Genomic DNA, 15,070 nt, shown 5'->3' on the forward strand with positions numbered 1-15,070 from the left:
AATAGGTTATGGGAACATTGGGCTAGATGAACCGAGGACACAGTACTGGGAGAGCGCCCACAGACTGGGGTTAGGTGCAACCGTCTCAGCCACCGATTCGCACTCCGCCAAAAGTTTGAGGCGTCCGCGCCACACGGATCGATGTCCCGCCCGAGCAGTCTGCCCCCCGTCCTGCGCCCTCCATCTTTCACTCCACGATGGCCCCCTCCCTTTCAAAACAAAAACGTCTCGCAGAAAAGGCCGCAAAGCAGGCCGCAAAGGCTAACGGCGCCGACGCATCCACGTCGACGTCTACACCGGCGGGATCTACCAATGGCAGCACCTTCAATACCCCGCTGACCAGCATGTCGGCTGCAACCAGCCAGGACGACCTGACATCGATGGCGAAGCTCCAGATCGCTACTGAGAGGTCGGAACTTGTCGTACCCCCATTTTGCACCGCCCGACTTATTTTTTCGTTCGTGTGTTTTTAGGAGCGCGGCCGGTGTTCTCGTATCTGATCCCAAAGGCCGCGACATCAAAATTGATTCGTACACATTGTCTTTCCATGGTCGCCTGCTCATCGAGGGTGCTGAGATTGCCCTCAACTACGGGCAGCGCTACGGTCTGCTGGGGGAAAACGGCTCTGGCAAGGTGCGCACGACGTCATCGCTCTGCGCACAGCAATTTTTTTAACCCCTAGTTTAGTCTACGTTCCTGCAATCCATCGCCGAACAAGATATCGCGCTCCCCCCGAACATCGATATCTACCTCGTTCGTGGCGAGGCCGAACCCGCTGAGGTCAATGCGCTCGACTTCATCGTTGCTTCTGCAAAGGAGAAAGTTGCGAAGCTTGAGGCGCGCATTGAGGAGCTCTCCATCGCTGATAGCGTCGACGAGCTTGCGCTCGACGCCGCATACGAGGAGCTCGATGAGATGGACCCGAACACGTTCGAGGCAAAGGCCGGCAGCATTCTCCATGGTCTCGGATTTTCGCAGGCGATGATGAAGAAGCCTACCAAGGATATGTCTGGTGGTTGGCGTATGCGTGTCTCCCTTGCCCGCGCCCTCTTCATTAAGCCCCATCTCCTCCTCATGGACGAGCCGACGAATCATTTGGATCTTGGCGCCGTCGTCTGGTTGGAAGCGTACCTCTCGACGTACAACCACATCCTCGTCATCACCTCTCATTCGCAGGATTTCATGGATAGCGTCTGCACGAACATCATGGATCTCACGCCCAAGAAAAAGATGGTGTACTACACTGGTAACTATACCACCTATGTCAGGACCAAGGGTGAGAACGAGGTCAATCAGATGAAGGCGTACCACAAGCAACAGGAGGAAATCGCGCACATTAAGAAGTACGTGGTCCAGACGTTTCTCTCCAATCTTGTGCTGATAGACAACAGATTTATCGCTTCCGCTGGTACCTACGCCAACCTCGTCAAGCAAGCCAAGTCGAAGCAGAAAATTATCGACAAGATGGAGGCTGCGGGATTGATCGAAAAGCTCGAGATCCCCAAGCCTCTTCATTTCAATTTCGAGGACATCCGTAAGCTCCCGCCGCCTATCATCGCCTTCGACGAAGTTGCGTTCTCCTACTCCGGCAAGAAGGAGGACTACCTGTACAAGAACTTGTCTTTTGGTATCGAGTGCGTTCTTTTCATCATATATGCGTATGCTCAGTAGTGGCTCATTGGTGATTTGATTTTCTAGCATGGACTCGCGAGTGGCGATCCTCGGCGCCAACGGTGCTGGCAAGTCAACGCTGCTCAACCTCATCACCGGCCATCTGCAGCCAGTCGAGGGGACCATATCGAAGCACGCCAGTTTGAAATTGGCCAAGTACTCTCAACACTCTGCCGATCAGCTTCCGTATGACAAGCCCCCGCTCGAGTACTTCCAGGCGATATTTGCTGAGAAATATCCAGAAAAGGATCTACAGGTTCGGATTCGTTGATTCCTTTCCTGTCTATTCGGTTTTTGACACCGTTGCCCGTTGCCTAGGCATGGCGCGCACAGCTGGGTCGCTTTGGTCTTTCGGGAGCCCACCAGACGGCACCCATTAGGCAGCTCTCTGACGGCCTTCGTAACCGGTACGTCACTTCCATAGTTGTTGCCATATCCCGAACTCATCGCAGATGCATAGTGTCGTCTTCTCCCAACTTGCCATGGAACACCCTCATATCCTCTTGCTTGGTCCGTCTTTTCCCCATCTTCTATAACTGAAGCCTCCGTCACTTACGACCTCGCTTTGACAGATGAGCCGACGAACCATTTGGATATGACCTCGATCGATGCACTTGCCCGTGCCATCAAGGAGTTCGAGGGCGGTGTCGTCATCGTCTCTCACGACTTCCGTTTAATTTCTCAAGTCGCCGAAGAGCTTTGGGAAGTCAAGGACCACACGATTCGCAACCTCACGAAGGAAGATATCTCCATCGTCGACTACAAGCGCAACCTCGCACGCGCCAGTATGGCCGCCATCGAAAAGGCCAAGCTGTTCAGCAAGTCCGCGTCGAGGACAAAGACCTAGACGCGCGCATGCGCTCATGCACACTGCAGTGCGGTATATACCTGTACATTCGTGTCACCCTCCATATGCTGTAGTGCTGTAGCTCTGGCCGCCCATCCGTCTCCACCTGAATTCTGCTCACGATGATGTCTCCAATGAATAACTTAGCCTTGATTCCTCTCTTGTCTTTCATTGCCTCTCTCCATATCAATACACTGATACATCCCACGATCTTGTAGCCCATTCCTACCCCCAGGCCCGGCAAACACCTGTAGTAGCCCGGTTTATGTTCACGATTACAAGCACCAATCTACGCATTTTTGTACGACGTTGCATTCTTTCGTGGTCGCCGCTTCGTATTCTTCGAGCGAAGACGGCCTTATAGACACATGTGTAGATGCCAATTCAATTGAGACTCACGCTTAGATATATTATCTGTTTTCTTCCCCCAAGTCGAGGGTGATGTTGGAGAATTGAGCAGCCTGTAAGATTAAGGTAGCTACCCCCTGCAATGGCTCGAGGCCCACACTTGGGCAGCCCGAGTCCACAAGGCGCCTCCTAGCCCTCGATCGAGAGGGAAATGCCGCCGAGCTGGCTACAGCTTCGCCCATTTGCGTGCCGATCTCTTTTTGCTCGCCTCTCGCAACCCGTCAGGCTCCCAGACACTCGCAGTGCCGTCAGGATCCATCCCCTCGGCGATGCACGCCTGGCGGAGGGCAGGGACGTATCGCAGTGCCCATGCGACGCGTGCGGCGGTCGACGGCTGATGTGGGGCGTAGACGTCAAATGCGGGTGGGCGTGCGTATGCCAGAGCAGCGGTGTGGATGAGGATCGCGCTGTACGTGCGTGCACGGGCGCACGCGTGGGGGGGGTGAGCAAGCAAGGATGCGAGGGGGGTGTGGGCGCGGGGTGTATCAGAATGGAGCAACGCACGCGGTGAGGCCGAAGACGGGCTTGATCCCGCCTGATTCTCGGCCTGTTAGGAAGCGATGCATGCGCACGAAGCGCTCGGGGATCCTTGTCGCGCTCTGCGCCCCTGCGCTCGCGGCTGCATGGGAGCCCAGCCACGGCCACGGGGCGTCGCTGTACGTGTGATATTGCAGCTCGACGGCGGCACGCTCGGCGTTGGTGTCTGTGTCCGAGCTTACATCCGTTCCAGACGCGGTGTCAGTCGCGAAGGGCGCGGACGTGGAGAGAAAGGAGGCGAGCGGGTGCGAGAAGAGGGTGTGGACCTCTGGTGCGTTGAGGATTGGCTGCGGCGGACGGGGACGCCTGGGGATAAGAGATTGGGGCTAAAGCCGTGTGAGGGGGTGTACATACGCGGACAGTGTTATCAAGGATCAGAACCACCACTCTGCAGAGAAGCGGTGGTCAGCGGCGCAGCTGACCCGAGAGAGACGAAATCCAGGCGAGACGCACGGCGTGACTAGTATTTCATTTCCAGCAAGGAAAGGGTCAAGCACACAGAGAAGTGGTATTCTTTGTTTGTCGCGCGGTAAGCCTATCTACATTCGATGGCGCATGGTCAAGCAATTCACTCGGAGTATAGAGCGAGATGAATAAAACCGAGTACCTCCTCATATGCTTCCCGTCTCTGAGCATTAGGGGCCGCTCTGGCTTGAGATCCAAATAAAATAAATGCTGAGCATAACATACCGCTGTATCCTCGATGGTGGAGTCCTCCCGATCCAATTTACCTCCAGGCAGCGCTGTGTCGCCAGCATACGTCCTCAAAGTTGCCGCGCGCCTGTGACCAACACCAGCGCATGAGCACTCGATTCAAGGAGATTAGAGTAAATGTATACATGGAAGACACACCTACCGACTCAATAGCACGTACAGATCTCCCATCCGCCCAACGAAAAGCGCAATGAGCACCGCCGCCCTACGCGAGCGAGGGTACGGCAGCACAGGCCTCGATATGCGGAGCGACGCTAGATTGTGGAGCGCGCTGCGAAATCACAAATGGTTTAGAAAGGAAAGGAAAGATGTATGACGCCATAAATGAATATGGTTAGCAGACGAACGTTTTAGACTCGCGCTTGAGGGGATGCGGTGTATCATGAAGTGATGCCTTTGCGCGATAGACCTTGAACAAATCGGTCTTTTCAGAACTAGACCTAAGCTTCGGCATGTACAGAAATCAGAACCAGTAGAAATAGAGGGTTGTAGAAAAGGCAAGTGCTTCCTGAAACTGTTCGCAGGTTGCTTCGGAATGATGCTAACGGAATTCGTAAATCGGCTCTCCGCAATACGGGGTACTCGCACACTACGTACTCGCACACTGCTTACACTACCGAATATTGTTCTTTGTTCTTACAGGACTGTTTGACAATCCGTTACTCCTACACGGAGTAATATCTATGGGCTCAAGGATACTAGCTTTTCACCCGTCGCGTTGCGACGGCGCAACCATGCTTAATCTGAGTTTGTGTTACAGTGCTTGGTCTGATGTGTTTGTAAAGTTTAGTATTCACAAAGTTTAGTGTCTATAAAGTCTAGTGCCTGTAAAGTCCAGTGCCCGTGCTTAATCTGAGTTTTTGTTGTAGTGCTTGGTCTCATGTGCCTGTAGAGTGCACTGACTATAAAGTCCAGTGCCTGTAAAGTCCAGTGCCCGTAAAGTCCAGTGCCTATAAAGTCCAGTGCCCCAATATCCCTATATGGCTCTTTTATGATATCCTATAAGGTCCTTCTTATAAAATTTCCATATAAAGCTCCCTATAAGGTCCCATCCATTAGATTCCCCTATGAGATTCTGCCCTATGAGGCTCCCCCATCAGAGTCCCATTTATGAGGCTCCCCCGTGAGGTTCTCTGTGAGGTGCTGGGATGCCATTTCAAGCTCCAATGGCTTCTGAGGCATAGCCCACTCTAGTTGCTAGCCTGTAAAGTCTAGTGCCCATAAAGTCTAGTACCTTAATATCCCTATATGGCTCTTCTGTGATATCCAATAAGGTCCTTCTTATAAAATTTCCATATACATATAAAGCTTTCTATAAGGTCCCATCTATTAAATTTCCCTATGAGATTCTGCCCTATGAGGCTCCCCCATCAGGGTCCCACCCATGAGGCTTCCCTGTGAGGTTCTCTGTAAGGTGCTAGGATGCCATTTCAAGCTTCAATGGCTGCTAAGGCATAGCCCACTCTAGTTGCTAGAGTTGCTAGGAGCACCAAGACATGGCTTACTCTGCTCACCCAATTTATCATGGATGTTTGCTTTGCTCACATGGTTTCTTATGTGGCCTACATAAGTGTAAGCAAGGACATATGACTTGAGCTATTAGCCTAGTGCCACCATTTTGTATTGTCCCCTTTTATTTATTATTTATTTACATAAAAAATACCTCCAAAAAAACCAAGAGCCAAGAGTGGTTGCCAAGCTAAGCCCTTGCTGAATGCTCCCTCATATTTTACCTGAAGAAATCACTGCAAGACAGTGCCAGGAGAAGAGAATTCCCTATGCTTAGGTTAGCTCCGGGCACGCGCGCGCTGACCAACTCCGTTTCAAGCTCCGACATGCTCCGTTTCACCTCCCGAAGCCTATGGGACAGTGGTCTCGCGTGGTTTGTCGCGTGGGATTAGCCGACGGCTAGTTGCCACCGGACCCCTACTGTCGCCCTCTATATAGAGATAGAGATCCACGCAAAAAAAATGATGATTAACACCCGACGAGCCGTGGGCTAGGTCAGCCACCAGGTCCAGAAGCGTTCGTCGCAAACACCGCTGATTCCGGAGTAGCAGCATTGCTAACGCTTAGAAGTACCAACCCGCTCATGCCTCTAATCCCAGGGCACACTAGGGCACAGCGTTTGCTGAGTGTTTGCTGTGGCATAGTACACGCCGCGGCCAAGCTGAGGTACGACGATGCATTCTAAGCGACTGGGTTGGTTCGGTGTTCGTTTTCATTCAAGCCCTTACTTCATTCTCTGTCTGAAAGGGGATGACAACAGACGAGGCGACGAATCGGGACCCAGATCGACTTTGAGTGGTGGCTGATAGGAGGCTGATAGGAGGCACGAAGCCAGTAAAGCGGTCAGTATCCTCGGCTTCCGGCTTCCAGCATCGCTCAGAAGATCTGCAGGGGTGTCATCGCTGGAAAGATACTGCCAACCCTCAATGAAGCTTGACCGTTTGACCACCTGTGATGCCGTTGGAAGACCGAAGGACGGGAACTTAATGCAAGTTTTCCGAGATCGCGAGTAACGACACCCGCTGTTGTCGATAGTGCGAACAGCTCACGGGATTATACTTCCGAGCGGAAGATCGAGAAACTGACTGACAGAGGTCGAGAAACACGGTGTTTGTGGGAAGAACATGGCATTGCACGTAAAGGAATACCCGAAGCATACCTATTTTCCGGCGCAGATGAAGTGCGCACGAGTTGCTTATGGAGTGGATTGTCATCCGGACATGTCTAATGAATAGAGCTACAAAAACATTGAGAACAAGCAAAGTGACACATTACAACAATGAAGCAAACGCAAATGTCGTGGTTCAGAACCGGCTACAAAAAATAGTCCGCTGGTGGCCTTTTCAAAGGTATAGAGCGCACATCCTATTGTCCACGATATCCATCAGCAACCTCAAGTAAGCAGATGGAAGAATCTTACTGAAGGGGCATGCTGGAAAACTTTGTATTCTTGTGCGAGATGTTCGTCAAGTTCCAGGATCGACGCCACGTTGCCGCATCTGGAAGTGGCATGATCAGCCTTGAAGCAGTCACCACTGACGCTGAGAAGTCTGGATCGAGCAGGGGTGTGACTAACCGATAGCAATAATTGGGCGCGCTCCAGACAGTGACAATAGTCTGATCAAACATAAGCTTGTAGCCTTCCATCGCAAGTTGATGCGCCCGCGCGATCAGGTCTATTGAGTTATTGTGCGCGAACGCCTTAGTGATGTCTGCGCCAAAGAGATACCCAGCGCCTCGAGGAGAGAGACCCCAACCGGAAATATCTGTGAGGTGGGTCGCGCCGTTTCATGTCAGACTAGGAACACAACCAGCCAATAAAGCGCGCGCTTGCCATCGGGGTCTGACCAGAGAAGGTCGCACATAGCCCCGTCGTGGGGTACTTCTTGTTTTCTGTCAATCGCACGTATCTTCGGTCCGACGGGGACACCGTGAATATGAGACCAGGCGGCACGAGACCATGAGAAAGGGGAAACGGGACGCACCTGATCAATACCTTGCAGTGTGGGGCTGAGGCCGCCATGCACGCAGAACACTCGCCCATCCACAATGGCACCGAGTGCTAGGTAGTCGAACACTTCGCAGCACCAACGCCATACGTTACTGCTTCCGTACTTCCTCTGACACTCGTCGTAGAAGCCGTACACTTGCGTGATTTGACGGGACTCGTGGTTGCCTCGGATGAGTGTAATGCGATCAGGGTAGCGCACTTTGAGCGCGAGGAGAAGGAGGAAAGTCTCGACGCTATAGAAGCCTCGGTCGACGAAGTCGCCTGTCCAGTACCGGTCAACCCACCCACGTCAACGACGCGAAGAGGGCGTATGCTTACCCATGAAGATGTAGTTGGTTTCCGGACATGTACCTCCAATTTTGAAAAGCTCCATCAGGTCAAAAAACTGCCCATGGATGTCACCACATATCTGAGAGCAGAGAAAATGTCGTAAGGAACAGTCCCTACACGTCCACGGCGAAGAGCTACGGCGGAGCGAAGACTCATGCGTACCGTCACTGGTGAGTCCACAACCTGCACATTGCCTTCCTCAATGAGTATCTCCCTCGCCTTGATGCATAGCCTCTTGACCTGCTCCTCCGAGATCGGCTCGCACTGCACCAGCTGCTCGATCTGCCTGCGCGTAGGGAGCCACCGCCGACACAGATGAAATCAGCACCACCGTCACAAAGTTTGCAAGTAGGATATAGCACTATGTGATGGAGTTTGGGGGAACGATTCTGCAACGATTTACCTGCGCGGCTCACCTGTCTAAATCACTCGGCATTCCACTCGAAGGTTGTCGCGTCGGTGAAACGCAGCCTGCCTCTGTCAGAGAGCATGCGCGCGCTGACGTAATGCCACCTTCGGGCGTCTAACAGGCGCAAGCACCTGCCTCCTCGTCCATCGTTTCATTCGCAGTCCTCCAAAACCCAAAATAGCTTTTTAAATCATAGAAGACACATGCACATAAGGGCCACCAACATAGCGTAGACACAAATTTATCTACTTCCATTCCTCTAGGCGTCATACGAGCAGATAATACAGGCAGGAGCACGATGGACAGCAATCGGATGCGGGGTAGGAAGTTGGAACTCAAAAACGTTACACTCGATCAGATCAGATAAATAAGGGTGATAGGAGAGGACGAGCGCAGCAAACGAATCACTGGCAGCACCCTAACTCAAGCATACAAAAAAGCAGCAATTGAAAGAAGATAGCATCTGGGTAGAAGAAAGAGCAAGATAGAGAGGGATGGAAATTCAAAAAAAAAAATGATGGAACGTGGTAGAGACGACACACGGCGCTTCGGATGTGATGCACTATGCTTGCTTGAAACGCGACCTGGACCACGCCTCGGCGAGCAGCGCGTAATCGAGCAACGGATAGTGCCGTGTGGGGGAGAACCTTGACCAGACGAATGAACCAGTGTGAAGCACAAATGGGGGTGGAATGCGGGCGGGGATCTGAAGGCTATGCGGGAACAACAAACGAGATAGTACCAAATCTCGTTGCGTGATGATAGATGGGGGCGACGCTAACGCCAATGCTCATCGCACGTCCAAAACAAATCCCGTCCCGAACCCCACATCTGTTTGTGCAAGCGAACGTACTTTCGTACAGCCCGCTTTACCAGTCCCTCTCAGTGTACCTCTGGATGAGCGACCGCGCCGTAATGCATGTGTGATGACACAATATGTGGGAATGATCCAATGTGCTGATGGTATACATGCGAGTGTTCCGAGGGATGGGCGTACACGAGGTCATGGGTGTGAACGAGAGAACTCGTGCCTCGAGACTCATGGGCGCCTATTGAGTTACTGACGCCGTATGCGGGCGTGGAATGGCCAGAGTTGTAAGAAGACGAGTATGAGTGCGCATCATCCGGAGGCGGTGATTCAGATTGCGATGGCCCAGATGAATGTCCGTAGCTGAGCGAGGCGTATATGGAAGACCGCGTAGCAAAGGACTCAGCTGCGGGTTGCAAGAGAACAGTGTCATGCCGCAATGCGCCCATGTGTTGGGATTGACTGTTCGAGGTAGAGATAGGCGCTCCTTGAAGCGCCGGTGCCTCATAGGCCCCATACGGATTGTAGGTGACGGCGGCCGAAGGCATCCCACTAGCCAGCGCGCTCGAGCTCCCTAGCTCTAAGGCAGTGCTCGAATAATAAGGGTACTCTTCACCTTGAGGTTGTTGGAACGTCATGCTGCCGGGGTACGGACTGTGCATCGGTGGCCGATGTTCCGAGAGTGGACTTTCGGTTGCCATCAAGGGGGACTCTGAATGGTATGATGCAGAGCCGTTCTCAGAAGAGGGCGATGATCGTTCTGATGTGATGTCGGGCGCGGTAGGATGGGTAGGGGAATGCGCCGATGTGAGCGCTGGGGGCGAGTCCGGAGTTGAGGGCTCGGGCTGGGAATGGAGAGGAATGCCCGAATGCGCCACATCAACCGTAGAGAAGACGGCTGGAGAAGGATATGCCATCTCAAGTGCGGGAGGAGTGGTGGGAGGGGAGTCGGGTACAGGAGGGATCCTCGGAATCGGAAGAACGATTGAGTATTTGGAGCGCTTTTTGGCACCACCTGTTTCGTCACCCAAAGCGCGCGCTAAAGCAGAACGTGATGCAGAACCTGAGCTTCTACGGGAACCCGGCGACAAATGGATACGATAGCTGCAAACGTGTTCCATCATCAACAAAAGAACGAGAATGGCGAAACAGAACGGTGATGGAGTGGGCGCGCATTGGTACGAGTCGAATGGAGAATCCACGGGGTAGGGAAGTGAACGGTAACACTCACTGCTGCTGGAGGTTGTCCTGTCTAGAGCATCGTGTCTCGCATCCAGGGAAAGGGCACTTGTGGTTACGCTCTCCGGTATGGACGCGGGCGTGTCTAGACAAGTGTCCGCTGGTCGTGAAAGCCTTGTGACAAGTTGCACATACGTGTTTCTTTTTCGATGTGGATGGTTCGGTTGTGTCACTGGAAGGTGATTGCGATTGAGGCGGTGAACTAGGAAGGACGGAGGATTGGAATTCGATATCAGAGCAATATGGGGAGCGAGAGTATGCTTCTTCTGGGATGCCTTGGAACGTCGCGCGAGAGAGATTGTGAGATGACTGTGGATAAGGAGAAATTACATGATCTTGCTTTGAGAGTTGTTGGCGAGGCATGAATTAGAGGCGTTGAGGAAGGATAAGGCTGGATAGGAAGGGAGTCATATAGAGAAGTAATCCCGGCACACTAGGGAACCAGAAAGGAGGAAACGAAAGAAGAGAAAGGAAGAATGATGCGTTATGAAGGAAAGAGAGAGGGCCTCCAGCCTGTGGCGGCGGCGGTCGAAGGCGGTGGCAGAGCCGTGTCGGACTCTGCGGCTGAGTTCAACATGTGTCCGGCAGCCTGGTCCCGAATGACCGCGGACTTTTAGAAGCATAGGCACCCTTCTCCACCTCCAAGCGCGCTGATCTCGCTCAAACACACACTCCTCTCTGCGCCTCTTCTTCGTCTTACCCCCTTTTCCTGCCTTGACGCACAGGCGCGATCACCACGTGCGACTCTCGGCTGGATAGCCCTCGTCTATCCCAAGACAACGACCGTCGGTCATTCGTTGGGCGCCATGATCTGCGGATCAAAAATCACCTTCACACGAGGTGCTCAAATTAGACAGGTTTTCAATGGCGAGCTACGCGCTCTTTTTACGATTCCATTTGGCCGATTTTTGACCGCCTATGGACTTTCAATTGATCAAATCTTGCGTCACATCCACCGAACATAAGCAAACCGTCGAAATCTATAAAGCTCGGGCGAAAGAATAGCACGCTGAAAAATCCGCTTAGTTTCCGACGGACCGACTCGAACGGATCCGTTGGACGGGTTCCAGTCCTTGCCAACCTGTTAGAGGCAGACGCGCATTGAAGCTGTCTAACGGCACATAATTATCACACGTCCTTCAAGGTATGTCTATCATATGACACGAGGAGTTGAGGAAGGTCAAGGATTTACCCAACTCAAAACGAACCACAATTTACCTCCGCAATACTTCCGCCGATCGATCGTCGACGGCATGATTATCCATGTCATGAACATGAAAGTCAACAAGTACCATGTGAACCCCCATCGTTTTCACCAGTTCGTTGTTGACTGACGGTCTCAGAAGCATTTGTGCTTTCGACGAAGAGAAGGTTGATCATGGCTGCCTGTCGTGTAACACATGGACAATCCACGCATGAGCAATGCCTTTACTAGAAGTTCATATTCGATAGGGGTAAAGGCTTGCGTCTGCCCGGCTTTCGGCAAAGACTTAAATGCATATAGGATTTTGTCTGGAACTGTTCGGAGGTAACAATCAAATGCGAGAATAAAGATTACGATAACAGACAGAGGACTGATAGAGCCTGGATTAGCGCCCAGCGCCCAGAAGAACGCCCAACGGGTCAGAGCTAGAGGGATGGGCAAATGATGGGCACCAAAGGAATGGCGTTGAGATTCTATATGGATACCGGCAGTGCTATTGATCAAGGAAATGACGAGTGGCCGAGCTGAGTCGCGTATATGTGATGCTTGTTGCCTTAAGATTATCCGATCTCCTGTAGGACCTTTCGTGTCTCCGAGCTCTCTCGTGCTCTCTGGAGATGCTATAAGGAGAAGAGTTGTCGGTTCATGATCGAGGGCGAAGCAGACATGTCGACATGTTTCACGCACTGACAAATGACTGCGTGTTCCGCACAGAGGAATGCGGCATTTGCCCAGTTACGACAGATAAGGCTAAAATACCGTCGGGTAGCAAAGTACTTTTGAGATTCGATTAAGGTTGAAGATTTGAGAATGAGGTGAACCTATAGCGATCTGGAGCAGAACTGCGCTCAGTCGATAGATATGATACGGGATATTCAGGAATGTATCCCGTATCACAGAATTCAGAATGGTAACGAAGTAACGCAGCCCAGCTGTAGAGATAGTTGGTGTTGTGTCAATGAGCCTTGTAGGAAAGACGCTGTAACCAGAATTGTGTCAGGCTCCACCCCGTGGTGCTGTTGATCGACTATTCGTGCTCCTATATGCTTTACAAAGGCTAAAGCACCGCCATTATAAAGGCCGTGCGAGGGGGAGTAACGAGGGGGAAATAGTCCCTGTGTGATTCGATCCTATGAAGGCGTTGCCTCGCTCCTTGTTCGCAAGGATGTAGCAAGCGACGCTCAAGATCCCTCCACCTTCCATCGGTAGCTTGAGACGTAGTTCTGTGAGAGAATTACTAGAGCACAGATGTTAATCACTGGCCATGCGTAAGATGTTCAAGGCGTTGCATTCGAGCCGCTATTGTGAAGTCTCGAAAATGCTCAGTCATATGATACAAGAGATACAATAGAAATTTTTACTGAGAAATTTTGCCTACAAAGCACGCGCCGGCTTCGTGAGACTAGGGCCTCCGCATCGCGGATTTCAGGCTGGACGGACTGTTTGACTGAGTTAAATATTCTGCGCATGTCAAAGCGGAAATCAAGGTGGATAGAGTTCCAGTAGGTTGTGAAGTACTCAGTACTGGGATCTTGTGCTTGAGATCCGCAATAACCCAGCTCAATCGTACAGGGTCAAATGATGTCAAGTCTAAAACTCGAAAAATAAGCGTGCAAGACGAAAAGCAACGATCACGTGATCGTCATACATGTGGGTCTTCGTCAATTTAGTCACTTGCGATCGTCTTCCTCATTCTGAGGTTGTTCACCTCGCTCGAAACTTCCTTCATCTCTGAGAGAACTGCATTTATTACTGGTATATATCTATCTAAATTGGCTGCCTTTGAAAGGTCTGAAAAGAAGAGTTCAGTGTGTCCTAAATTCTGACACGTGAGGTGATGTGTTGACAATAGGATACAGAATTAGGCATCCATCTACTACTGGAGGAACAGATTTTCACACATTGTGGGCGCTGCTGAATTCCTGGGTTTTACTATATCCAATGCTAACTCTTTTCTCAGTATGACTTCATCTGAATCACCCCCGCCATCCCCTATCCTATCTCACGCGACGCGTCGAGAGGCTATCCACAAGCAAGGACGTATAGAACGCTCTAGCTCTACGTCCAATCACCGTCTTTCCAAAGACCATGGCGTCTCATCCAACCGTGACCTCGCCCGAATGCTACTCCATGAAGAACGCGAGGCGAAAGACCTTCGGAGGATGCTATTGACTATCACAGAGCAGTTGAGGCAGGAGTCGCATCGAGCTGACGAGAACGAACGGCGAGCTAAGGAAGCTATATTCCGCTTCAAAGCTGTTGAGGAGGCCAGAGCGACTGCGCAGGCCGAAGCTGCCAAAGCCAACGAGGAACTGCGAATGTACAAGCTGCAGCTGGAAAACGCACAGCGCGAAATTAACAAGGCACAGGAAATACTGAACTCCGTTGAGGACCAGCGATATGAGGCGGAGGCAAGCGCAGCTCGGGCAAGGACCACGGCCAGGAAGCTGAAGGAACAACGGTTGATTGACTTGGCACGGGAGGAAGGAAGGAGAATTGGGATACAGGAGGGTATATCCAGAGGGAGGCGTGTTGGTTTCGAAAACGGGAGGGTTGCTGGATTTGAACAGGGGCGGTCAACAAATGGGGGACGTGCCATGTTCCTCTCGGACGAGCCTGACGACACTGCATTGTATGAACCCGACGCAGATCTTGAGGACCCTCCTCTTACCCCCATCGATCTTATCGAGGAGCCTATGCTCAACTTCCCTACCCCACGACCTACCGCACCTCCTGACCCCGTTCCTGAACGTATTTCACCGCCCAGGTCACATACTTCTTCGCGCGCACCATCAGTCATGACACAGGAACCTCCTTCAGCAGCTGTTCTCTCACCTTCTTCAGGAATTCACCCCACGGTTACTCACAATATGGCGTCACCCGTCCGGCATCCACATAACTTCATTCCGCCTGAGGGCTACATACCCCGCGCAGATCCGGACTCCATGATTCGTCTGCCGCCGCCGCACGAGATGCAACGAGCCCCTCCCACACCTGAGAGCGTTTTACGCAGAATTCCCGAAGAAGACTTCCCTCTCATGATTCCTAACCCATCTTCGCGCCCGTATCCTTCCGAAGCATCTAGTGTGCGCCGTGACTTTCCACATAGGCGACCTATCTCGCCGGAATCTCAAGGTTCCACGACGATTTCTCAGTTCGAACTTGTCAGTGAACCCTCGATGACACGACCCTCTCGAAACCGACCGCTTTCGACTGGTTTGAGCGTCATTCAAGAAGTTTCTAGTGGTTATCCTAGTCCAGCTAATAATGCAAAGAGCCTTGCAGGCGACACTCCCTCCCGCCCTACTTCTGTGAGCACTATAGATAATTTTCTCGCTGATCAATCTTTGTGATGACGTTTAGCCAGACCTCTCGCGGTAGTC

At 52.0% G+C, this 15,070-nt stretch overlaps 6 protein-coding genes across 6 annotated transcripts; 3 read left to right on the forward strand and 3 right to left on the reverse strand.

Moving 5' to 3' along the window:
• The first annotated feature begins 183 nt into the window (after positions 1–183).
• Positions 184–2,947, forward strand: HETIRDRAFT_62415 (putative ABC transporter). Its single transcript, XM_009544963.1, has 8 exons — positions 184–409; positions 474–633; positions 688–1,343; positions 1,392–1,634; positions 1,699–1,927; positions 1,990–2,078; positions 2,132–2,181; positions 2,244–2,947. The coding sequence occupies exons 1-8, from the start codon at positions 198–200 to the stop codon at positions 2,516–2,518; spliced, it is 1,914 nt and encodes a 637-aa protein (XP_009543258.1). The 5' UTR covers positions 184–197; the 3' UTR covers positions 2,519–2,947.
• Positions 2,948–3,092: 145 nt separating this feature from the next.
• Positions 3,093–4,453, reverse strand: HETIRDRAFT_314160 (uncharacterized protein; the record flags this gene model as incomplete). The annotated part of the gene is made up of 8 exons (XM_009545218.1): positions 3,093–3,333; positions 3,431–3,525; positions 3,607–3,750; positions 3,818–3,851; positions 3,917–4,002; positions 4,071–4,091; positions 4,154–4,244; positions 4,320–4,453. Coding segments are annotated over 8 exons (846 nt in total), but the record flags the coding sequence as incomplete, so codon positions are not given.
• A 2,547-nt stretch (positions 4,454–7,000) lies between these two features.
• On the reverse strand, positions 7,001–8,463 carry HETIRDRAFT_123536 (uncharacterized protein; the record flags this gene model as incomplete). The annotated part of the gene is made up of 8 exons (XM_009545219.1): positions 7,001–7,051; positions 7,107–7,185; positions 7,263–7,452; positions 7,521–7,596; positions 7,672–7,958; positions 8,016–8,106; positions 8,190–8,313; positions 8,444–8,463. The coding sequence occupies 8 exons, from the start codon at positions 8,461–8,463 to the stop codon at positions 7,001–7,003; spliced, it is 918 nt and encodes a 305-aa protein (XP_009543514.1).
• Positions 8,464–9,630: 1,167 nt separating this feature from the next.
• Positions 9,631–10,969, forward strand: HETIRDRAFT_408100 (uncharacterized protein). Its single transcript, XM_009545220.1, has 2 exons — positions 9,631–10,348; positions 10,476–10,969. Exon 1 carries the CDS (start codon positions 9,881–9,883, stop codon positions 10,346–10,348), a length of 468 nt encoding a protein of 155 aa, XP_009543515.1. The 5' UTR covers positions 9,631–9,880; the 3' UTR covers positions 10,476–10,969.
• On the reverse strand, positions 10,478–10,630 carry HETIRDRAFT_18789 (uncharacterized protein; the record flags this gene model as incomplete). The annotated part of the gene is made up of 1 exon (XM_009544855.1): positions 10,478–10,630. A coding segment is annotated over one exon (153 nt), but the record flags the coding sequence as incomplete, so codon positions are not given.
• Positions 10,970–13,480: 2,511 nt separating the features above from the next.
• Positions 13,481–14,998, forward strand: HETIRDRAFT_457857 (uncharacterized protein; the record flags this gene model as incomplete). Its single annotated transcript, XM_009545221.1, has 3 exons — positions 13,481–13,490; positions 13,547–13,591; positions 13,648–14,998. A coding segment is annotated over exon 3 (1,350 nt), but the record flags the coding sequence as incomplete, so codon positions are not given.
• Between the last annotated feature and the right edge of the window lie 72 nt (positions 14,999–15,070).

Source organism: Heterobasidion irregulare (genome assembly GCF_000320585.1).
Source record: "Heterobasidion irregulare TC 32-1 unplaced genomic scaffold scaffold_03, whole genome shotgun sequence".
Taxonomy (NCBI): domain Eukaryota; kingdom Fungi; phylum Basidiomycota; class Agaricomycetes; order Russulales; family Bondarzewiaceae; genus Heterobasidion; species Heterobasidion irregulare.